General features: G+C 45.1%; 1 protein-coding gene across 1 annotated transcript; it reads right to left on the reverse strand.

Moving 5' to 3' along the window:
* Positions 1-24001, reverse strand: LOC145341337 (uncharacterized). The gene is made up of 4 exons (XM_080186252.1): positions 23829-24001; positions 6651-6795; positions 3759-4022; positions 1-485 (listed from the first exon to the last, which is right to left on the reverse strand). The coding sequence occupies exons 2-4, from the start codon at positions 6754-6756 to the stop codon at positions 340-342; spliced, it is 516 nt and encodes a 171-aa protein (XP_080042378.1). The 5' UTR covers positions 6757-6795; positions 23829-24001; the 3' UTR covers positions 1-339.
* Between the last annotated feature and the right edge of the window lie 613 nt (positions 24002-24614).

The raw sequence follows: 24614 nt of genomic DNA on the forward strand, positions 1-24614 counted from the left end.
AGAGGAAACTCACACAGACATGGGGAAAAAGTGCAGACTCAACACAGTCAGTGTCCCAAGCTGGGAATCAAACCTGGGTCCCTGGCGCAGTGAGGCAGCAGTTCTAACCACTGTGCCACTGTTCTATGATGTTTCTCTGTTGCACTTGTATTCACCAATCTCACACAGAGAGAGTACGTGATGGCATGGAGATAGTGAAACATCAGTCTAATGTTTCTGTTAAGTTAGTGTGCAGCTTCAGCCCTATCAGCCCCTTTTGCCATGTGCCTCGGGTAATCCCTTGTTGCAATCGAAACAAGCCATAATCACATTTTCATTATGCTCTCTTTGAAACATGACTCATGTATTCTTGAAGAGTGTGTCCATGCTTTCTGTCGCATTCACTGGATTTCGCAGTAGGAAGTTTGTAAATTTCACCTGCTTCACACTCTGGTCCAAGGAATCCAGGCGACGGGAAATCTCCCCAAGTTCTTTGTTAATTTTTCCTGTTGAGATTTAATTTAAAAAATTAGCTTAAGTCTCAACTGTGAAGCACATTTAGAATTTCCTCTTGGAAATTTGAAGAGTTCTTTCAATCCTTTATTCTTTCTCCTTCGACTCCTGCACTCAACACCAAGGGTGAACAGGCCAACCAGCTCCCATGTGCTAATCACAGAATCCTACAGTGCAGAAGGAGGCCATTCGGCCCATCAAGTTTGCACCGATCACAATCCCACCCAGGCCCTATCCCCCAAACCCCATGCATTTACCCTAGCTAGTCCCCCTCACACTAAGGGGCAATTTAGCATGGCCAATCAACCTAACCCATGCACCTTTGGACTGTGGGAGTAAACCAGAGTACCTGGAGGAAACCCATGCAGACACGGGGAGAATGTGCAAACTCCACACAGACAGTGATTCAAGCTTGGAATCGAACCCAGGTCCTTGGGGCTGTGAAGCAGCAGTGCTAACCACTGTGCCACCGTGCCGCCCACTAGATAGTATTGGGTAGATGATGTGTGGGAGTGAGCTGATCTCACTCTCCAAACCATAGAAACCCTACAGTGCAGAAAGAGGTCATTTAGCCCATCGAGTCTGCACCGACCACAATCCCACCCAGGCCGTCCTGCCATATCCCTACATATTTATCCACTAATCCCTCTAACCTACACATCTCAGAACACTAAGGGGCAATTTAAGCATGGCCAATCAACCTTACCCACAGATCTTTGGAGGTAACCGGAGCACCCGGAGGAAACCCATGCAGACACAAGGAGAATGTGCAAACTCCACACAGACAGCGACCCGAGCCATGAATCGAACCCAGGTCCCTGGAGCTGTGAAGCAGCAGTGCTAACCACTGTGCCACTGTGCCTCCCTGAATTTATCCATCTTTCTTGGAAGAAAGTGCCCAATCACTTGGATTCTTTCCCCTTGCCAGCAGCTGAGTTTCAGAACTGAGTACTGTGGGGAATTGCTCGTGCAAACCCAATACCCTATCACACTGAGCCACTGATGCTTAAAAAGCAACAGGCTGACCCTCATTAAGAATATTTTTGTCTGAATCTACCGACAGACACTGCAACACTTTCCAGTCAGATGTTAAGTGCTGACACTACTTCTAATCAGAATACCATGCTGAAGTGAGCATTCCGAGCGATTCACGGGACTAATTAGGCTCCAAAGTCAAATGTACAACTCTCACTAGAGAAGCATATTCTAAGACTGGGCCTTGGAGCTCACTATGAGTGCAAACAGCTTCTGTTAGAGTATGTGTGAAGGGAGGTGTCAGAAACCTAACACTTTCTTCATGTCATTAGCCTGTGAGCCTCATGCATGCACCACTCTCTATACTCGTCACCCACTCAGCCTACAGAGTTTTGAGTTCAAATGAAAATTTGGAAAAGTTTTTAAATCAAATCTACAATTTTTAAAAGAAATCTGTTTCCAGTAAAAACAGCTTCTCTATTTCATAGGTAGAAGTCTAAAGCAACCCGGAAAGTCCCTATCACTGGATCGTGCACCAATTCACACCATCTGACTTGAAATTATATGTTGGACATCATACCATTTCACATTCACTTGACACCTGGCAGCCATCACTGGGACGGAGAACACACCAACTTCAGCTTGATTACAGTACAGGTAAGTGTGTAAGCGCTAATCACTGAAAACAAACTCTGCTAGGTGGGCATGCTGACATATGACTGACAAAGCAACTTCTAATTGGAACTTGGTTGAACATAAGAACATAAGAACATAAGAAATAGGAGCAGGAGTAGGCCATCTAGCCCTTCGAGCCTGCCCCGCCATTCAATAAGATCATGGCTGATCTGTCGTGGCTCAGTTCCACATTCCCACCCTCTCCCCATAACCCTTAATCCCCTCTCTTATCAAAAACCCATCAAACCGCGTCTTAAAAATAATTAGCGAGGCAGCCTCCACCACTTCAACAGGCAGAGAATTCCAGAGATTCACCACCCTTTGAGTGAAGAAATTCCTCCTCAACTCCGTTCTAAACCGCCCCCCCCTTTATCTTGAGGCTGTGCCCCCTAGTCCTACTGTCTTTTTTGAGCGGGAAGAGTCTCTCCACCTCTATCCTATCCATCCCATTCATCATCTTATATGTCTCAATGAGATCTCCCCTCATTCTTCTAAACTCTAACGAGTACAAGCCCAGTTTATTCAGCCTCTCCTCATAGCTCAACCCCCTCAACTCCGGTATCAGCCTAGTAAACCTCCTCTGCACTCCCTCCAAGGCCAAAATATCTTTGCGCAGGTGCGGCGTCCAAAACTGCACACAGTACTCCAGCTGCGGCCTCACCAATGCCCTATACAGCTGCAGCAAGACCTCCCTACTTTTATATTCAATCCCCCTCGCTATGAAGGCCAGCATCCCATTCGCCTTCCTGACCACCTGCTGCACCTGCAAGCTGGGTTTTTGCGACTCATGCACAAGGACCCCGAGGTCCCTCTGCACCGTCGCCTGCTGCAGTTTTTCGCCCCGTAAGTAATAATCCTTCCTACCATTCTTCCTACCAAAGTGGACCACCTCGCACTTGCCAACATTAAATTCCATTTGCCATTTCCTGGCCCATTCGCCCAGCCTATCTAGATCCTTCTGCAGACTCTCCACACCCTCCGCACAATTTGCCGTTCCTCCAATCTTGGTGTCATCAGCAAGATGGGACAAGAGTGGCAAGGAAGACAATGAAAACACATTGGAGATATCCTCAAAGCATCTCCTGAAGAGTTCAAGCTTTCCTGTCAATTCTTGGATGGCCCTGGCTTGGAGGCTGACAAAAAATGGAGAGGGTTCATTCGGAAAAGAAGAAAACAATTGGGGAAACTTCACTGGGAATACGCAGAGGCAAAACCGAGGCTTCCGAGGGAGCACACAAACATCCAAACAACTTATCTACCCGACCCTTCGAGCACCACCTTCCCCGCTTGTGGCAGAATCCGCAGATCATACATTGGACTCATCAGCCATCTCAGAACCCATCAAACGGCACGGTAGCACAGAGGTTAGCATTGCTACTTCACAGACAGTGACCCAATCTCAGTCACTTGAACCGGGGTCCCTGGCGCCGTGGGGCAGCAGTGCTAACCACTGTGCCACCGTGCTGCCCAGGTTGATTTGCTCCCACACTGAAAGTGAGTTCTCAGGTGACTGAGGAGTCCAATGCCCATACAACAGTCATTGTCACAGATGGGGCAGGCGGTGGCCAAGACTCACACCAGGTTGGAAGGGAAAGGATCAGACAATTCAAACTTACCCGTATAGTAAATGGTGAAGATGCCAATGGCAATGCTGACCAGTACCAGCGTGATTAATACAACGTAGAAAACTTTATCACAGCCAGCAGATTGACAGCAAACACAGCTGCACTCACATCGCTCTCGAGACTCACGGACTGAATCAAGCAGATGACTGAAGGCTGGCTCTCGCTGCCTCTCTTCCAGCAAAGGAGCTGTCACCAGCCCATTTACAGAGGTCTCCTGAGCAATTACGATGGTTGAAGGCCTTGAATGGATCTGACCTGCAGTGTGAATGATGCAACAATATTTAAGAGAGCGATTATTTTCTCTAAATACAGTGCTTCTGTGTGAAATCTGCATATCGAAGGGAATGGTTTCTGACTGACATTTTGGGAGATTTCTTTGGCAATAGAGATAGATAGGCTCTTGATTAATAAGAGGATCAAGGGTTATGGGGATGAGAATCATATCAGCCATGATTGAATGGTGGAGCAGATTCGATGGGCTGAATGGCGTAATTCTGCTCCTATATCTTACAGTCTTATGGTTTAATAATAAAGTGCCAATTTGCCTTTTTACAGCTCCTTCAACGTTGTGAGTACGTCTAAGATGCTAAACAAAGGAGAGAAAGGGAATACTGATCTTTATTAGTTTTTAAAAATTTATTTCATGACATGGCAAGACCAGCATTTGGTGCCCATTGCTTGAACTGAGTTTCAGAGGGCAGGTAAGGATCAATCACATTACTGCAGGTCTGGAGTCACATGTAGGCCATGTGTCTTCCTTAAAGGACATCCTTCCTTAAAGGACATCAGCAAACCAGATGTATTTTTACATCGATCGATAGTTTCATGGTCACCATCAGTGAGGTTAGTTTTACATTCCAGATTTATTCATGAAGTTTAAGTTCCACAGGCCATCATGGTGAGGTTTGAACCCATATCCCAGGAGCATTAGGCCACTGGATTACTAGTCCTGAGACGTCACCTCTATGCTACTATCTCCCCATCAAGGAAACAACTGAAGGCATGTTCAGAGGCTTTTGAAAGTCAGAAGGAATCCAGCTCATAGGAGCCAAGGGAGCTGGAGCTCCAACACAGAAGTGAAACGGAGGTAGATGGGCTGCACATTCATCCAGAGTCAGCAAAAAAGAGGGCGCCTGAAACAAACGGTTATAGATTCAAGAGTGGTTGGGGTGTGGAATAGACGGCCTGCTGTGATAGTGAAGTCGGACACTTTAGGAACTTTCAAGCAGTTATTGGATAGGCACATGGAGCACACCAGAATTATAGGGAGGGGATATCTTGATCTTGGGGTTGGACATAGCTCAGCACAACATTGAGGGCCGAAGGGCCTGTACTGTGCTGTAATGTTCTATGTTACATCAGAGCACACCATCTCGGTGTTCACTGTCAGTGCAATACTAAGGAAGCGCTAATGTTTCAGTTGAAACATTAAACAGGCCTGTGGTGGAGGCTGCCTCGCTAAATATTTTTAAGACGCGGGTTCATAGGTTTTTGATAAGCGAGGGGATTAAGGGTTATGGGGAGAGGGCGGGAATGTGGAACTGAGCCACGACAGATCAGCCATGATCTTATTGAATGGCGGGGCAGGCTCGAAGGGCTAGATGGCCTACTCCTGCTCCTATTTCTTATGTTCTTATGTTCTCAGGTTAATGTGAGAGATCCTATGCCAGTACGCTGAGGAAAAAGTGCGAAGTTATCCCAGGTATCATGTTCAATATATGTAGCTCAACCAACATCACTAACATTTGTTTCAGGAACTTTGTGGAGCTTAAATTTGCCCACGTTTTTAAAATTTATTTGTTTATTGTTCACAAGTAAGCTTACATTAACACTGCAATGAAGTTACTGTGAAAAGCCCCTAGTCGCTACACTCCAGCACCTGTTTGGTTACACTGAGAGTGAATTTAGCATGGCCAAATCACCTAACCAGCACGTCTTTGGACTGTGGGAGGAAACCGGAGCACCTGGAGGAAACCCACACAGACATGGGGAGAATGTGCGAACTCATACAGACAGTGACCCAAGCCGGGAATTGAACCCAAATCCTGGAGTTGTGAGACAGCAGTGCTAACCACTGTGCTGACGCGCCACTATGTATTTCCTTCATTACAGCAGGAAGTAAACTTCAAAAATGCTTGATAAAGCGCTTTGGAACATCCTGAGCTTATGAAGCACCCTCAACAAAATACACAAGGAAAGGAGGGAAAGACGTGTTTTACATATTTACAATTTACCAGCTTCGGCCTTTACAATATTTCAATATTTTGGATGAGTTCACCCACCCCAGCACTCCAGTTAGTCTCCTTTGCTCTAGAGGATACGATCACTATAACATTGTCCTCTAATAGAGTTATCACTCCAGCAAACTGTTCATGCACCTTGCCCTTGTTTCCAATACCCAGTCTGTAATCTTGTGCTCCAACTGCAATCTTATCAAATGTTTACATAATTTCGTCATCACTTCCCTGCTTTCGCACTCAGTGCCACTCTGTGTAAAGTCTCCAGTGCAACTTTTTTTTAAAAGGGTTTCTGTACACTTAGGGCTCTTTTTTTCCACCACTCCAGTGAAGTTCATACAAAATGTCTGAGAGCACCATTTAGGATATATTTAATTTCTCTTTTCCTTTAAATGGTGGTTCCTATTTATCTACAGTTACCATATATTTGCCTGCTCCCCTAAACTGCCCATATCTGCTTGCAACTCCCTTCAGAGCTTTTCATGTGTCATAACAACATTTTACTCTCTTGCAACCAACTATCGATTCAGGCATTTCAACATGGTCTTTCTCTTTGAACCAAATCTTTAATGGAGCACTTTATAATAGCTGTGTTCATTCAAATTGAGGACATATCTAATACACAGACTGACGACACAGCAGTTACCTGAATAAGACTTAGTCACCTCGAGGTTGGAATTGGTACGGTGTAAATCATTAATGGACTCCACAACATGGAGCTCAATTTCGTGTAGGTCACTGTCGCTCTGCATTGAGGATCTACCTGACCTAGAAGGTGCCACTTTCAATATCTGCGTTAAAATAAAACCAAAAACACCATTACCATTTACAATGAGATTAAAATGCGGTGAAAGTTGCTTGAATTAAACAGCAGTGAGTCTTTGCAGGCTAGTGGCTGAATTGAATGAGGACGGTGCTTAACTCAGGTGATTGAGAGGCAGCTGTGTGACCGGCAGATGGGAGTGGATAAAGTGACACTCCAACATTGTGGGGTGGCAACTCTCCAAGCTTGTCACTTCATCACCTAGCAATAGTCACTCTTGTCTCCCACATATTCCGCTATTTGGAACAAGTCCAAGGCTGCCATTGCGTACTGTCACTGGTCACAAATGATCCTTCACACGTGAATCCAGATAGTTAGCATTGGCAGGATGTTGGGAGGAGGAGAGGGAAGCAGGAAAGATCTTTGGTGGAAAGAAAGGTAATCTCTGATTCCATTATTTAAAGTTTACTTATCAGTGTCACAAGTAGGCTTACATTAACACTGCAATGAAGTTATGTGAAAATCTCCTCATCACCACACTCTGGCGCCAGTTCAGATACACTGAGGGAGAATTTAGCACAGCCAGTGCACCTAACCAGCACATTTTTTACTCTATGGGAGGAACATGGAACACCTGGAGAAACATGGAGACTCCACACAGACAGTGACCTCACTCCCGAACCCAGGAATCGAACCCAGGTCCCTGGCACTGTGAGGCAGCAGAAATACCACTCTGTCACCATGCCACTCACAGTTTTCTATATTTATTTCCTCTTGCCCCACCATGTCCAGGAGAACCTTTTGCTGCTTCAATTTAAAAACCCTTTAACCTCCCTATTTCCCCTTAAGACTATCCTTAATATCCACTTTATTGACTAAACATTTAATTACTCCCTTCTAGTATCTCTTTCACTGCCCTGGCAATCATCATTTCACCCATAGCAATAGGTGTTTGCATCTATATAGCGCCTTTACCATGGTAAAATCTCCAACATTCATCAGAGTGTAAGGAAATAGGAATTAATTAATTGGTCATCGAAATCTTGGACAAAAATTTTTAAGTGGTATCTTACAGGAAGAGAGAGTGATGGAGTGGTTTAGGAATGAAATTCCCGAGAGCTGAAGGTAAGGTCCCCAATGGTGAAGGAAGTTCAGGGTTTATTTTTCTATCTTTTCACTGATTTACAAATGCTACTTGCTGCTGCTGCATCTTCTAGCCCGAGCTGAAAAATAATTTTTCAATTGCTTTTTTATTTGTTTTGTATTTTTGCTGATAGCTGCTGGGAGTGAGGTGAAGGCTATTGATTGTTAATGTCCTTTATTTTAGTTGCGTATGTTTGCCTTTTAAAGTGGGTGTCACGGAGGTACAGGGGTTAGCACTGTTGCCTCACAGCGCCAGGGACCTGGGTTCGATTCCTAGCTTGGGTCACTGTCTGCATGGAGTTTGCACGTTTACCCTGTGTCTGTGTGAGTTTCCTTTGGGTAGTCTGATTTCGCCCACAGCCTCAAAGATGTGCTAGTTAGGTGCACTGGCCTGAACAGGCGCCGGACTGTGGCAACCAGGGGAATTTCACAATAACTTCATTGCAGTGTTAATGTAAGCTTTACTTGTGACTAATGAATAAACTTTTAACACTTTCATCTCCATAATTTTCTTTGTTTCTGTAATCGTCATTGTTCTTCTCTGAAGGGTAGGGTGATTTAGTTCAGTCGGGCAGTTTGGTTGGACGAAGGGCCTGTACTGTGCTGTAATTTTCTTTGTTCATTTCGACTGACATTTAATCAATATTCTTTTCCTAGAATCATAGAAATCCCACAGTGCAGAAAGGGGCCATTCGGCCCATCAAGTCAATCACAGTCCCACCCAGGCCCTATCCTCGTATCCCTACATATTTACCCACTAATTTCTCTAAGCTACATATCTCGGGATACAAAGGGGCAATTTAGCATAGCCAATCAACCTAACCCCGCACATCTCTGGACTGTGGGAGGAAACTGAAGCATCTGGCGGAAACCCAAGCAGACACAGGGAAAAGGTGCAAACTCCACGTGGACAGTGACCCAAGCCAGGAATCGAACCCGAGAGCCTGGCGCTGTGAAGCAGCAGTGCTAACCACTGTGCTGCCCAACAAACACTATGAGTGGAGAGATTGGAAGCGCTTGCCATGGCCTTTCAATCTTCCCGACATGTGGGAACAGTGCCAGAGGATCGAAGAATGGCAAATATGACGTTGTAGTTCAAGAAATTGCGTAAGGACATACTTCATAACTACATGCTGGAAAGGTTAACATCGGGGATGGGTAAGAAACAATAGTCGGGGAGAAAATTGCAGGCGTCTGGAGTGGTTTGAGTTAATTAAGCAGAGCCAGCATGGATTTTAAAAGTCAGGTTGTATTTGAGTAATCAAAATGATTTTTAAAATTAAGTAACAGAGAGGGATGATGAAGGGAAAGCAGTGGATGGTATTGAAATGGATTTGAAAAAATGCATTTGAGAAAGTACAATAAAAGACTGGTTACCAGCACTGAGGTTCTTGTAACATGAGATTCAGAGTCAGTTTGAACAAAACAATTGGCCGTAAAACAGAAAAGAGCAGGTCAAGGTAAATAATTGTTCCGCAAGAGCCAGTGTTAAGGTCATTGCCTTGATTGATATATAACCTGAGGTGTGGCAAACTGAGGATGATACCAATCAACTGCAACAGAACACTGACAGGCTCACAGAATGGAAGGAAAGTGGCAAATGGAATTTAACACAGAGAAATGTGAGGTGATGCAATTTTAGTACGATGAATAGAGAGAATAGAATAGGACCCCTACAGTGCAGAAGTAGGCCATTTGGCTTATCAAGTCTGCACCAACACCAATCTCACCCAAAACCTATCCCCGTAACCCCATGCACTTACCCTGCAAATCCCCTGACACTAAAGGGCAATTTAGCATGGCCAATCAACCTAACCTGCACATCTTCAGATTGTGGGAGGAAACTGGCCAAGGCAATATATACTTAATGGCACGGTTCTTATAAGTACACGGGGACAGAGAACCTGGGGTTCATGTGCATAGATCTTTAAAGGTGGCAGCACCTATTGAAAGAGTAATTAGCAAAGAATAAGTGGGCTTTGGCTTCATAAATAGCAGCATTGAGTACAAAACCGGAACCTTTATGAAGCACTAGTTTGGCGAGAATACTGTGTTCAACTTTGCTCTTCTCACTTTAGGAAGGATATGAAGACCTTTGAGATGGGGTGGCACGGTGGCACAGTGGTTAGCACTGCTGCCTCACTGCTCCAGGGACCTGGGTTCGATTTCCGGCTTGGGTCATTGTCTGTGTGGAGTCTACACATTCTCCCTATACCCGCGTGGGAGAACATGATTCCTCCAGGTGCTCCAGTTTCCTCCCACAGGCCAAAGATATGCGGGTAAGGTTGATTGGCCATACTAAATTGCCCCTTAGTGACCCGGGGTGCGTAGGTTAGAGGGATTAGTGGAGTAAATATGTGGGGTGACAGATATAAAGCCTTGGTGGGATAGTGGTTGGTGCAGCCTCGATGGGCCAAATGGCCTTCTTCTGCACTGTAGGGCTTCTATGATTCTATGGTACAGAGGAGATTTACCAGAATGGTTCCAGAGAAAATTGATTCTTGCCATCAGGTTAATTTGGTGAAGTTGGGATTATTTTCCTTGGAGAAAAGGAAGTTGGGGAGAGATCTGATTGAGGTGTACAAGATTATGAAGGGTTTAGATAAAGATAGACAATGAGGACAGTCCCCATTAACTGATAATATATAGATTGGAGGGGACAGATTTAACATTTTGGGCGAGAGATAAAGGGGAAATGTGAGAAGTGAGTAGTAATGATGTGGAATTTGCTGCCTGCAATGGTGGCGAAAACAGACAGTCAAGGATTTCAAAAGGAAATTGGATAGGTACTAGTTAACCTAGATTGGCACTAGTTAAATTGGATAGGCGCTAGTTAAATTGGATTCTTGAATGGCTAGAGTGATAGAGCAGGGGATTGGGCCTGACTGGATGGTTCTGCAGAGAGTGAGCATGAACTCAATGGGCTGAACTGCCTCCTTCTGGGCTATGTTGACTCATTGACCTTATTATTCTAAACCAGCTATATTAATACTGTGGCCAGAAGAGCTGTTCAGAGACTGGGAATTCTGATGGGTAATTAACTCACCTCTGAGGCCTTCAAAACCTATCCACTTTCTAAAGGAACAAATCAGATGTGATCAAATACTCCCCACTTGCCTAAACAAGTGCAGCTCCAACAAGACACACGGAGGTTAATTTTCCCATCCCACCTGCCATAGGAATCGTAGGGGGCGGGGAGTGGACCACACAAAGGTCTGTTAATCTCCGATGGGATTTTCCAGTTTTGAGGCAAGCACAGCTGGAAAATCCAACCATAGAACTTTGACATCATTCAGGACAAAGAAGCCTGCCTGATCAGCACCTTATCCACTAGCTTAAACATTCATTTGCTCCACCACCAGACAGTGGTAGCAGTATGCATGATGTACAAAGCGTACTGCAGCAGTTGACTAAGACTGCTTTGACAGCACATTTGAACACTAAAACCTCTAAAACCTAAAGAATAATGGTGGCAGACCCATGGGAACACTACCAGTGGCAAATTCCCCTCTGAGCCACATGCTATTCTAACTTAGTCATATGCTATTCTAAATTATATCACCAGTGCTGCGTTAAAATCCTGGATCCCGTCCTGACAGCAGTGAGGGTGTACCTGCTGGATTTCAAAAATTGAAGAAGGTACCTCCACCACTGTCTCAAGAGCATTTAGGAATGGACAACAAATACTGGCCTTGTGAGGAATTCCAAATTCCTGACTCCAGCTCAAACTGAACGTGTGTAGACACCACAAGGTGAACTCATGACTGGATTTGGTTATGCCTCAAACAGCCTCGACTATCTGCATTTATCCACAGAAGACAAACAGTTGCAAAAGTTCGCAGAGGACTATTTTTTAGAATTAGAATTCCTACAGAGCAAAAGGAGGCCATTTGGCCCATCGAGCCTGCACCGACAACAGTCCCATCCAGGCACTAACCTGGTAACCCCACATATTTATCCTGCTAATCCTTTTGACACTAAGGGACAATCTAGCATGGCCAAACAAGTTAACCTGCACATCTTTGGGAGTTAACAAGCATTTGTTCAGTCAGCAGCAAAGGAGCAATAATTTTCAACAGGAAGAGGAAGGGTTATATGTTTCTACAGCACTTCGGGTGAATGGGATCAAAGGTTATGGAGACAAAGCAGAATTACGCTGTTGAGTTGGATGATCAGCCATGATCGTAATGAATGGCGGAGCAGGCTTGAAAGACCAAATGGCCTCCTCCTTCTATGTTTCTAAAGAAACATGATACCTTTTTTATTTGAAGTACATTTAAAATAAAGTGGAGGGTTGGCAATAAACTCAAATTGTCCACTTTTTGTCATTGCCACACAATAGCTTGTAAAATTCTCTCCTTCCATTCATTAATATTCATTTGGGAGTAGAGCATTTTATTTAAATCTTAAACCGGATTTTAATGTGTTGCACTCACTATCCTGGTTTTATGATTGGACTTCTCAATATTGAAAACAGGACAGAGAACCCCTGGGGGAAAGTGCAAAATTGATTAACAAGGATGATGAGAGAATTGAGAGATTAGAACTCTTGAACAGGTTGGGACTTTTTTCCTTTAGAAAACCTTGGCTTCAAGATAATACGACAGAGGTCTTTAAAATTATTAGTATGTCGAACAAGGAAAAGTGGAGAAATTGTTCCCACTTGTGGGAGAATCCAAAATTAGGGGCCATAAAAGCACAGCAGCTAACATTAAATCCATTCAGGAAACCAAGAGAAGTTTCATTACTTTAGTTAGCATGGTTTGAAACTGGAATGCACAAGAACAGGAAGTAGTTGAGACAAATAGCTCAGGTGTTTTCAAAAGGCAAATAGATGGGTATATGAGATATAAAGAATTGAAAATGAGTTGAAAGGCTGGGTGGGGTGAGGCTCGTGTGGAATATAAAAACCAATACAAACTAATTGAGTCAAATGACCTGGTTTTATATTCTATGTAATGCACAGTGGAGAATTCTCACATTATAGTCAATCATTTTCCAAATATGTGAAAAAGTTTTATTTTTCCCAAGCATAGCTTACATCTGTAAGAGAATATGTGGTATAGGTTGCAACACTGAAAAGTGACGATTAAATCGGTGTTAAGTTAGTGGTAATAAATACTCACTCTGGTGTTTTGAATTCCTGTTTTCCACCTCTCTCTGACCTATGATTGGGTACAATTTCACAGCTGCTAGCCATCCTTCTGTAACTCGCCCAGACCGTCTGCAACTCGCCCAGACTGCCAATCATGACAAGCGAGTCCAATCTGAGTGGGAAATAACACAGCCGAGCCTGCACCTCTCATTGGGGTAGCACAGTAGTTAGCACTGGTGCCTCATAGCACCAGGGACCCAGGGTCAATTTGGGCCTCGAGTCACTGTCTGTGTGGATTCTGCACATTCTTCCCCGTCTGCCTGGTTTTCCTCTGGGTGCTCTGGTTTCCTCCGACAGTCCAAAGATGTGCTGGTTAGGTGGATTGGCCGTGGTAAATTGGCCCTAGTGTTGGGGGATTTGCAGGGCTAATATGTGAGGTTATGGGAATAGGGTGTGGGTGGGATTGTGGTCAGTGCAGACTCAATGGGCCAAATATCCCCTTCTGCACTGTGGGATTCCATGATTGGACTATATTTCAGTGTAACTTGCTGGTTTGCAATGGGTTACCTCCAGTGCCAATTTCTTTCCCCCTATTCCAGGGACACTGAGATGAATTGTACTGCTGCTATCATTCTGATCAGTTAACTCATTTTTCAGCTAGGTTCTACTCTGGACAGTGCATTTAGCAACTAAGCTGTCGAGGAATTCACCAATTGAAAGCACATTTTGCAGCTAAAACCATTGAGTGCCAATAATTGCCAAATGATACGGGAAGAAGATGTTCTTGAGTGGGTTGATACACAATCTCAGACTTTTGTATCTTTTTCCTGATAGAAGAAGGTGGACGAGAGAATGTCCAGGGTGTGTGGGATCTTTAATTATGCTGGCTGCTTTTCTGAGGCAGCGGAAAGTGTAGACAGTGTCAGTGGGTGGGAGGCTATTTTGCATGACGGATTGGGTTACAGTCACAACCCTTTGTAATTTCTTGCAGTCTTGACAGAGCAGGAGCCATACCAACCTGTGATACATCTGGAAAGTATACTTTCTATGGTGCATCTGTAAAAATTGGTGAGAGTCGTAGCAGACAAGCCGAATTTCCTTAGCCTCCTGAGAAAGTAGAGGCGTTGGTGGGCTTTCTTAACAATAGCATCAGCGAGGGACCAGGACAAGTCATTGGTGATCTGGACACCTAGAAACTTTGTCATCAGTCAAGGATAAGGACGAATAATTTACCTCTGTCATGGTCACAGGTTGAGACAATGATAAGAGCCTTTGTGGTACAGCGGAGACAAAAACCTGATTGCAGGGATTCAAAAGTGGAATTCCTGGAAAGATGTCAACGATCTGGGAGGTGACAACACATTCAAGAATTTGAAGAGCAATGGAAGGTTAGAGGTGGGGAAGTAGTTTGCAAGCACAGAGAGCTTATGAATTGTTTTTTGGAGGAATAGATGATGATGACAGATTTGAATGGGGTGGGGAGACTACTTTGAAGGGTGAAATCTGTTAACAATACTCAATTGTTAACCTGGTGATTTTCCACCTCAGCCCCTGATCTTGTTTATTCCTAATATTGGTAGCTAGATTCATTATATTTAAAAATAATCTTCACTCTGATATATTTGAGATTAAGATGTGCTTCAAATGATCACATACCTTAGAAATTGTGCGGAGGGTGTGGAGAGTCTGCAGAAGGATCTAGATAGGCTGGGCGAATGGGCCAGGAAATGGCAAATGGAATTTAATGTTGGCAAGTGTGAGGTGGTCCACTTTGGTAGGAAGAATGGTAGGAAGGACTATTACTTACGTGGCGAAAAACTGCAGCAGGCGACGGTGCAGAGGGACCTCGGGGTCCTTGTGCATGAGTCGCAAAAACCCAGCTTGCAGGTGCAGCAGGTGGTCAGGAAGGCGAATGGGATGCTGGCCTTCATAGCGAGGGGGATTGAATATAAAAGTAGGGAGGTCTTGCTGCAGCTGTATAGGGCATTGGTGAGGCCGCAGCTGGAGTACTGTGTGCAGTTTTGGGCGCCGCACCTGCGCAAGGATATTTTAGAACATAGAACATAGAACATAGAACATTACAGCGCAGAACAGGCCCTTCGGCCCACGATGTTGCGCCGACCAGTTACAAAAACAATGACCCACTAGCCTATACCAATCCCTTTTCGTCCATAAACCTATCCAGAGATCTCTTAAACGCCCCCAAACTAGACGCATTTACAACTGCAGCAGGCAGGGCATTCCAATCCCTCACCACCCGCTGGGTAAAGAACCTACCCCTGACATCCGTCCTGTAGCTACCCCCCCTTAATTTAAAGCCATGCCCCCTCGTGCTAGCTTTCTCCATCCGAGGAAAAAGGCTATCACTATCCACCCTATCTAAACCTCTAATCATCTTATATGTTTCAATAAGATCCCCTCTTAGCCGCCTTCTTTCCAACGAAAACAACCCTAGATCCCTCAGTCTCTCCTCATAGGACCTCCCCACCATACCAGGCAACATCCTAGTAAACCTCCTCTGCACCCTCTCCAACGCCTCCACATCCTTCTTGTAATGCGGGGACCAGAACTGCACACAGTACTCCAAGTGCGGCCGCACTAGAGTAGTGTACAGTTGCAACATTACACTGCGACTCCTAAATTCAATCCCCCTACCAATAAACGCCAAGACACCGTACGCCTTCTTGACAACCTTATCTACTTGATTCCCAACTTTCAGGGATCTATGTACACACACACCTAGATCCCTCTGTTCATCCACACTATTCAAAGTCCTCCCGTTAGCCCTATACTCGACACATCTGTTGCTCCTACCAAAGTGAATTACCTCACACTTCTCCGCATTAAATTCCATCCGCCACCTCTCGGCCCAGCTCTGCAACCTATCTAAGTCTCCCTGCAGACTATGACACCCTTCCTCACAATCTACCACACCTCCAACTTTGGTGTCATCAGCAAATTTACTAATCCACCCAACTATACCCTCATCCAGATCATTAATAAAAATTACAAACAACAGTGGCCCCAAAACAGATCCCTGAGGCACACCACTCGTAACTGCACTCCATGATGAATATTTACCATCCACCACCACCCTCTGTCTCCTATCTGATAGCCAATTCCTGATCCAACTTCCTAGATTACCCACAATCCCATACATCTGCATTTTCTGCAGAAGCCTACCATGGTGAACCTTATCGAACGCCTTACTAAAATCCATGTATACCACGTCAACTGCCTTACCCCCATCCACCTCTTTGGTCACCTTCTCAAAAAACTCAATAAGGTTAGTAAGGCACGACCTACCCGCTACAAAACCATGCTGACTATTTCTAATCAATTCATTACACTCCAAATAACTATAAATCCTATCCCTAATAATTTTTTCTAAAACCTTGCCCACAACAGAAGTAAGACTCACCGGTCTATAATTCCCGGCAAAGTCTCTGTTCCCCTTCTTAAACAATGGGACAACATTCGCTATCCTCCAATCCTCCGGGACTACACCAGAGACCAATGACGACCTGAAGATCTGAGCCAGAGGCTCTGCAATCACCTCTCTAGCCTCCCAGAGAATCCTAGGGTACATCCCATCCGGACCAGGGGACTTATCTATTTTCAGCCCCTCAAGAATTTCCAGCACATCCTCTTTATCAACCGTAATACTGTCTATTTTACACCCCTGCAACCCAATGTCCTCCTCAGCTATATTCATGTCCCCCTGCGTGAACACCGAAGAGAAATATTGGTTCAATACTTCTCCAATCTCCTCCGGTTCCACACACAACTTCCCCCTGCTGTCTGTAACTGGCCCTAATCTTGCCCTGACCAACCTTCTGTTCTTGACATACCTATAGAACGCCTTAGGATTCTCCTTAATCCTATCAGCCAAAGTCTTCTCATGTCCTCTTTTAGCCCTTCTCAACTCACTCTTCAACTCCCTCCTAGCCAATCTAAAGCTTTCTAGTGCACTATCTGAGCCCTCCAATCTCATCCGAACATAAGCCTCCTTTTTCTTTTTAACCATCGACTCAACTCTTTTAGTGCACCACGGTTCCCTAGATCTACCAAATCCACCATGCCTGACAGGGACATACCTATCAAGGACTCGCAGTAGCTGCTCCTTGAAAAAACTCCACATTTCAGACGTTCCCAGTCCCTGTAATCCCCTAATCCAATCCATGCTTCCTAATTCACTCCTGATAGCCTCATAATCGCCCTTACCCCAGCTAAAATTGCTGACCCGAGGTTCATGCCTATCTCTTCCCATCACTAAGGTGAACGTAACCGAATTGTGGTCACTATCACCAAAATGCACACCAACTTCCAAGTCTAGCACCTGGTCTGGCTCATTTCCCAGCACCAAATCCAATATAGCCTCACCTCTAGTTGGCCTGTCTACATACTGAGACAAAAAACCTTCCTGCACGCTTTGTACAAACACTGACCCCTCTAGCGAGCTAGAACTATAGCAACTCCAATCAATATTCGTAAAGTTAAAGTCCCCCATAACAATTACCCTATTACTTTCACTCCTAACCAGGATTGTCTCCGCAATCCTTTCCTCAACCTCTCTAGAACTTTTAGGAGGTCTATAAAAGACTCCCAACAGGGTGACCTCTCCTCTCCTATTTCTAATCTCCGCCCATACTACCTCAACTGACAAGTCCTCATCAAACTTTCTCTCCGACACTGTGATACAGTCCTTGACTGGCAATGCTACCCCACCCCCCCTTCTACCTTCTTCTCTACTCTGACTAAAGCATTTGTACCCCGGAACCTGCAACATCCATTCCTGACCCTGCTCTATCCATGTCTCAGAAATGGCCACAACATCAAAGTCCCAGGTACTGATCCACGCTGCAAGTTCATCCACTTTATTGCAAATACTCCTCGCATTAAAGTACACGCATTTCAAACCCTGCTCCGCCCCACCCCCACTATGCCGTGCCTTGCATTCCCCAACTATGCCCCCCTCACTTTCACCCCCTTTCCTCACTATCCCTCCCCCCCTCCGAATCAGTTTAAACCTTCCTGCATCGCTTTTGCAAATTTACCCCCCAGGATATTGATTCCCCTCTGGTTCAGGTGTAGACCATCCCTCTTATAGAGGTCCCACCTTCCCCAGAATGAGCCCCAATTGCTCAAGTACCTGAACCCCTCCCTCCTGCACCATCCCCTCAGCCACGAGTTCAAACTTTCCCTCTCCCTATTCCTCTCTAAACTATCCCGTGGCACAGGCAAGAGTCCAGATATAACTACTCTTTCTGACTTCGCCTTTAGTTTCCACCCCAACTCCATAAATCTTTGCTTAATATCCCTTTCCCTTAATCTCCCTATGTCATGTGTCCCCACATGAACTATAACTTGGGGTTGATCTCCCTCTCCCCTAAGAGTCCTGAATACTCTGTCCGATACATCCTGGACCCCAGCCCCTGGTAGGCAACACACCAGCCCAGAGTCCCTACCCTTACCTCCAACTCTCCTATCCGTCCCCATAACTGTGGAGTCCCCAATCACGAGGCCCAATCTCTTACCCCTAACCACCTGAGGCTTGCCAATAGGCTCACCCCCAGAGACCTGCTCCCTTTGGCTATCCCCAGTTGATTTCTCCTCAACTGTAGCCTCCAGGACCGAGAACCTATTTTGGAGGGGAACAGCCCCAGGGGATTGTCCCCCCAACTGCTTTTTGCCCCTCTTCCTGGCAGTGACCCAAGACTTATTCCTAGGAGTGACTATCTCCTTATAACTCCTTTCTATGTCCGCCTCCACTTCCCGAATTATACGGAGCTCCTCTAATTCCCCTTCCAGCTCCTTTACACGCTCCTCCAGAAACTGCAATCTAACACACTTCCCACAAGTAAAATCACCTGAAACACTGTGGGAGTCCCTCACTACATACATCCCACAGGAGATGCAGCTTACAGCCTGAACTGCCATCCCTGAATCAATTACCAGCAGAAAAGTAAAAATATAAAAAAAAAACTTCCCTTGCACTTATAATTAGGTTAGAGGAGGTGGAAGGGTGGGATTCTCTACCAGTGTAGAGAATCGGGAATCCTCTCTGCACTAATTTATAGTGTTAGGGGCACGAGAAAAAAAAACTACAACTACCGGTAAGCGTCCTAGTGACGACTTCCGGTTTCTAACTAATTTTAAAAAAAACCGCCGAAACTCGCGACTTAGCACTAAAAATAAAAAGTTAAACGGAATAAACAGAAAAATATACCTTATTTTTGCCTCCTCGCACGCCCAAAAATCGCTGCCTCTCGACTCTGCTCCACAGGAACAATTTTGGCCCTGGAGGGAGTGCAGAGGAGGTTTACTAGGCTGATACCGGAGTTGAGGGGGTTGAGCTATGAGGAGAGGCTGAATAAACTAGGCTTGTACTCATTAGAGTTTAGAAGAATGAGGGGAGATCTCATTGAGACGTATAAGATGATGAATGGGATGGATAGGATAGAGGTGGAGAGACTCTTCCCGCTCAGAAAGGACAGCAGGACTAGGGGGCACAGCCTCAAGATAAAGGGGAGGCGGTTTAGAACGGAGTTGAGGAGGAACTTCTTCACTCAAAGGGTGGTGAATCTCTGGAATTCTCTGCCCGTTGAAGTGGTGGAGGCTGCCTCGCTAAATATTTTTAAGAAGCGGGTTGATGGGTTCTTGATAAGAGAGGGGATTAAGGGTTATGGGGAGAGGGCGGGAAAGTGGAACTGAGCCACAACAGATCAGCCATGATCTTATTGAATGGCGGGGCAGGCTCGAAGGGCTAGATGGCCTACTCCTGCTCCTATTTCTTATGTTCTTATGTGTTATTTTATTCTGCTCAACAGGTTAATCTTTTTAAAGTCCATTTTGCCTTTTTAAAAAATCTGCAAGTGAAGGCTATCAGCATTGGGAAATGGAAACAAGTTATGTTTTGGCATGGCATGTAGTGTCAGCAACAACGGGTTCCAGTTCAGGTGCAAAATAAAGTTATCTCCACTTTTCTTCCAACAATATACCTCTAACTTCTGCCTCGGTCGAGAACCTTCGACTGTCCCAGAGTTAATAACTGCGTTCCTAGCACACGCATTGATGTAAAGATAAATTTAGTATGTAAATCTAGAAGTATTCCTCTATCCAGGGGAAACTAGATCGGGTTAAACCATAAGAAATAGAAACAGGAGTAGGCCATTTGGCCCCTTGAGTCTGCTCTGCCATTCAATAGGGTCATGGTTGTTCCAACGTTTCTCACGTTCACTTTCCTGTCCTTCCCCCATAACCCTGGATTCCCCTACTGATCAAAAATTATATCTCAGCCTTAAATATGCATAAGGATTCTGCCCCCACACCTCTGTATCAAGGAGACCAAGTCTCATCTCAGTCTTAAATTGGCACCCCTTTATTCCAAGATAGACCCTCTGGTCCTAGACTTTTCCAAGGGGAAGCAGCCTCTCAGCATTCACCCTGTCAAGCACCTTACGAATCTGACATGTTTCTGTGAGATCACCTCTTGTTCTTCTAAATTTCAATTAGTAGAACAAAGAAAATGACAGAACAGGAACAGGCCCTCCGGCCTCCAAGCCTGCACCGACCATGCTGTCCAACTGAGCCAAAACCTCCTACCCTTCCGGGGACCATATCCCTCCATTCCCATCCTATTCATATATTTGTCAAGATGCCCCTTAAAAGTCACTATCGTATCTACTTCCTCTACCTCCCCCAGCAATGAGTTCCAGTCACCACTACTCTCTGTAAAAGATTTGCGTCATACATCTCCTTTAAACCTTGCCCCTCGCACCTTAAACCTTTGCCCCATAGTGGTTGACTCTTCCACCCTAGGAAAAAGCATCTGACTATCCACTCATAACCTTGTAGACTTCTTTCGGGTCACCCCTCAATTTCCGTCGTTCCAGTAAGAATAAACCAAATTTCTCCAGCCTCTCCCCATAGCTGATGCCTTTCATACCAGGCAACATCTTGGTAAATCTTTTCTGTACCGTTTCCAAAGCCTCCACATCTTCCTGGTAGTGTAGCAATCAGAATTGAACACCATATCCCAAGTGCGGCCTAACTAAGGTTCTATAAAGCTGCAACATGACTTTGCCAATTTTTAAACTCAGTGCCCTGGCCGATGAAGGTAGCATGCCGTATGCCTCCTTCATTACCTTTCTATCTGCGTTGTCATTTTCAGTGACCTGTGTCCCTGTACACCCAGATCCTTCTGCCTATCAATACTCTTAAAGGGTTCTACCATTTACTATATAGAGTCGTGACCTATTTAACTTTTCCTCATAAAAACAATCTCTCCATAACAGGGGCCATACTAGTGAACCTTCTCTGACGTGCCTCCAATTAAATAATATTTTTTCTTTAAATAAGGGGGGGCCAAAAACTGATCACAGTACTCCAGGCGCAGGGTGGAATTTTCCAGCCATGCTTGCCCCAAAACTGGAAAATCCTGCCTGAGGTCAACAGGCCTTTGCATGGTCCACCCACCCCCTTTCGCCCTCCTGCCCACTACAATTCCTGTGACAGGCGGGATGGAAAAACTCCCCCCATGCTCTTACCAGTACCTTGCAGCAGCAACATCCCCCCTCTCATACTCCAACCCCCATGAAATATGGCCCAACATTCAATTAGTTGCCAGGACATGACAAAGCCAAACTCTGAAAACCAGAAGCTGAGATCAGAAGTTTGCAGGATTATTTCTCAGTCTGAATGGGCCTTGATTTATATGATGCATTTAACTCTGCTCTCAACACCAGTGATTTGATCTGAGGTGGAACCGTTCCTTCTATTGCCTTGGAGGTGGCAAAAGGGGCAGCCAGATCTTCACTAGTGCCTCCATACACCTGCACACTGCACAGAATTTAAGGCTCAGATATGAAATTATGGGCTGAACATAAGAACATAAAAAATAGGAGCAGGAGTAGGCCATCCAGCCCTTCGAGCCTGCCCCGCCAGTCAATAAGATCATGGCTGATCTGTCGTGGCTCAGTTCCACATTCCCGCCCTCTCCCCATAACCCTTAATCCCCTCGCTTATCAAAAACCCATCAACCCACGTCTTAAAAATATTTAGCGAGGCAGCGTCCACCACTTCAACGGGCAGAGAATTCCAGAGATTCACCACCCTTTGAGTGAAGAAGTTCCTCCTCAACTCCGTTCTAAAGTGCCCCCCCTTTATCTTGAGGCTGTGCCCCCTAGTCCTACTGTCCTTTCTGAGCGGGAAGAGTCTCTCCACCTCTATGCTATCCATCCCATTCATCATCTTATACGTCTCAATGAGATCTCCCCTCATTCTTCTAAACTCTAACGAGTACAAGCCTAGTTTATTCAGCCTCTCCTCATAGCTCAACCCCCTCAACTCCGGCATCAGCCTAGTAAACCTCCTCTGCACTCCCTCCAAGGCCAAAATTTCCTTGCGTAAGTGCGGCGCCCAAAACTGCACACAGTACTCCAGCTGCGGCCTCACCAGTGCCCTATACAGCTGCAGCAAGACCTCCCTACTTTTATATTCAATCCCCCTCGCTATGAAGGCCAGCATCCCATTCGCCTTCCTGACCACCTGCTGCACCTGCAGGCTGGGTTTTTGCGACTCATGCACAAGGACCCCGAGGTCCCTCTGCACCGTCGCCTGCTGCAGTTTTTCGCCACGTAAGTAATAGTCCTTCCTACCAAAGTGGACCACCTCACACTTGCCTTATATCAGTTCCACCCATTTCAGGCTGAATTTTTGTACATAATCTCTGAGGGTAACCACAGCAAATATGTCGAGGCCAACAATGTCTGTGCCTGAGACAGACACAGATAGACAAATTAAACGGGGTAAAATATGAACGGACTCAAGCTTGATTTCCAAGATGGCACCGGAGCGAGGTGACTTTTTGCAAGCTGCCCACATACCTTCTAATCCTATCTTTTACTCTCATTCTATGCTTCTCAAACGTCACTCTAACGATACTTTAATTAAGGGTCTCATGCACCCCAGACATACTCTCTTCCACCTTCTTCCGTCGGGAAAAAGATACAAAAGTCGGAGGTCACAGACCAACCAACTCAAGAACAACTTCTTCCCTACTGGCATAAGACTTTTGAATGGACCTACCTCACATTAAGTTGATTTTTCTCTACACCCTAGCTATGACTGTAACACTATATTCTGCACTCTCTCCTTTCCTTCTCTATGAACGGTATGCTTTGTCTGTATTGTGCGTAAGAAACAATATTTTTGCACTGTATGCTAATACATGACAATAATAAATCAAATGAAAGCTGGGAGATGGGATATGGAATATGGAAGAAAATAAAAACAAATGACTGCATTCAAACAAATGCATCATGAAACACCTTTACAATTGGAGGAATAATCCCAAAGCATTTCAGAAAAGAATGATTGGACTGAAAGTGACAATTAGCCAGAGGAGGGGACTGGACTTGAAACCTGATCTATGAGGTTTCTTAATGAAGATATTAAAGACAATACAAGTGTTGTAAAACATTGATCTAATGCAAACTGTATCAAATGGATGTGGCTGCTGCAGTATCAATTAAAAAAGTTACTGCGCAAATCCCCTAGTCGCCACACTCCAGCTCCTGTTCGGGTACAGAAAGGAGAATTTAGCATGGCCAATGCATCTAACTAGCACATTTTTGGATTGTGAGAGGTAGTTAGAGCACCCAGAGGAAACTCAGGCAGACACAGGGGAGAGGATGCAAACTTCACAGAGTGACCGAAGCTGGGAATTGAACTCGGGTTCTGGTGCTGTGAAGCAGCGGCACTAACCACCGTGCCAATTGCAAACACTTGTGAGAAATTTATTGAAGCTTCAACTTGCTTACCTGGATTAAAAGTGCCAGGATAACACTATTCTCAATACCAGCGATCACGGATGATATGCTTTTTTACATTTCGTTGCCCTCCTCTGCTGTGTTCTTCTGCAGCTCTGATGGAATGGAAAGGACACGCCAAGAAACAGCTCATCGGATGAAACTCGCCAGAGGTCTTTCCAGAGCTGAATGGACTTTTGTCTGTGTGTGTGTGTATGTGTAAGAGAGAGAAAGAGAGACAACCTGCTGTCGCATTCACTTACTAAAGAAATTCTCTTCTAAAATAGGAGCGATCTGAGGATAACCAGTTAAAAATAGCCCCTTAGTTTACATTGAAGGCACTCCAGATAATGGTGCAGCTGTGAATGGAGGGGTAAGGCAGCTGCCACAGTCCTGCCAAGTAGTTCAGCTGCTGAGTGAAAATGGTCTAAGTACCAGCCCCTAACAGCAATCCAAAGGAAGAGTTAAGAGGAAATCCTAAACAATTCCATTTAAAACCTCAGACTCAAAAGGAATGCTGAGTTATACTTAAAAAGGAAAAAGAAACGTTTAGGGTAACAGGAAGGGGGAAGTGATGATTAAATGGGCCTTTCAAACAGCAGGCATAGCCACGATAGGCTGAATTCCTGCTCTTTATTGCTACAATCAGGTCGTTGATTGACTGTGGGTGATTTGTAGCTACATTTTTCTAATTAGTTTTTGCCAACACTTAGATTTTGAATAGTTTGCAGTCAAAAGATAAATCAACTTAAGATTTTCTCAAAAATCAATTTAGCTCTGTACTGGGTCCATGGTGGC

Source organism: Carcharhinus amblyrhynchos, chromosome 3 (genome assembly GCF_965287045.1).
Source record: "Carcharhinus amblyrhynchos chromosome 3, sCarAmb.v2.hapA, whole genome shotgun sequence".
In the NCBI taxonomy this organism is placed as follows: Eukaryota; Metazoa; Chordata; class Chondrichthyes; order Carcharhiniformes; family Carcharhinidae; genus Carcharhinus; species Carcharhinus amblyrhynchos.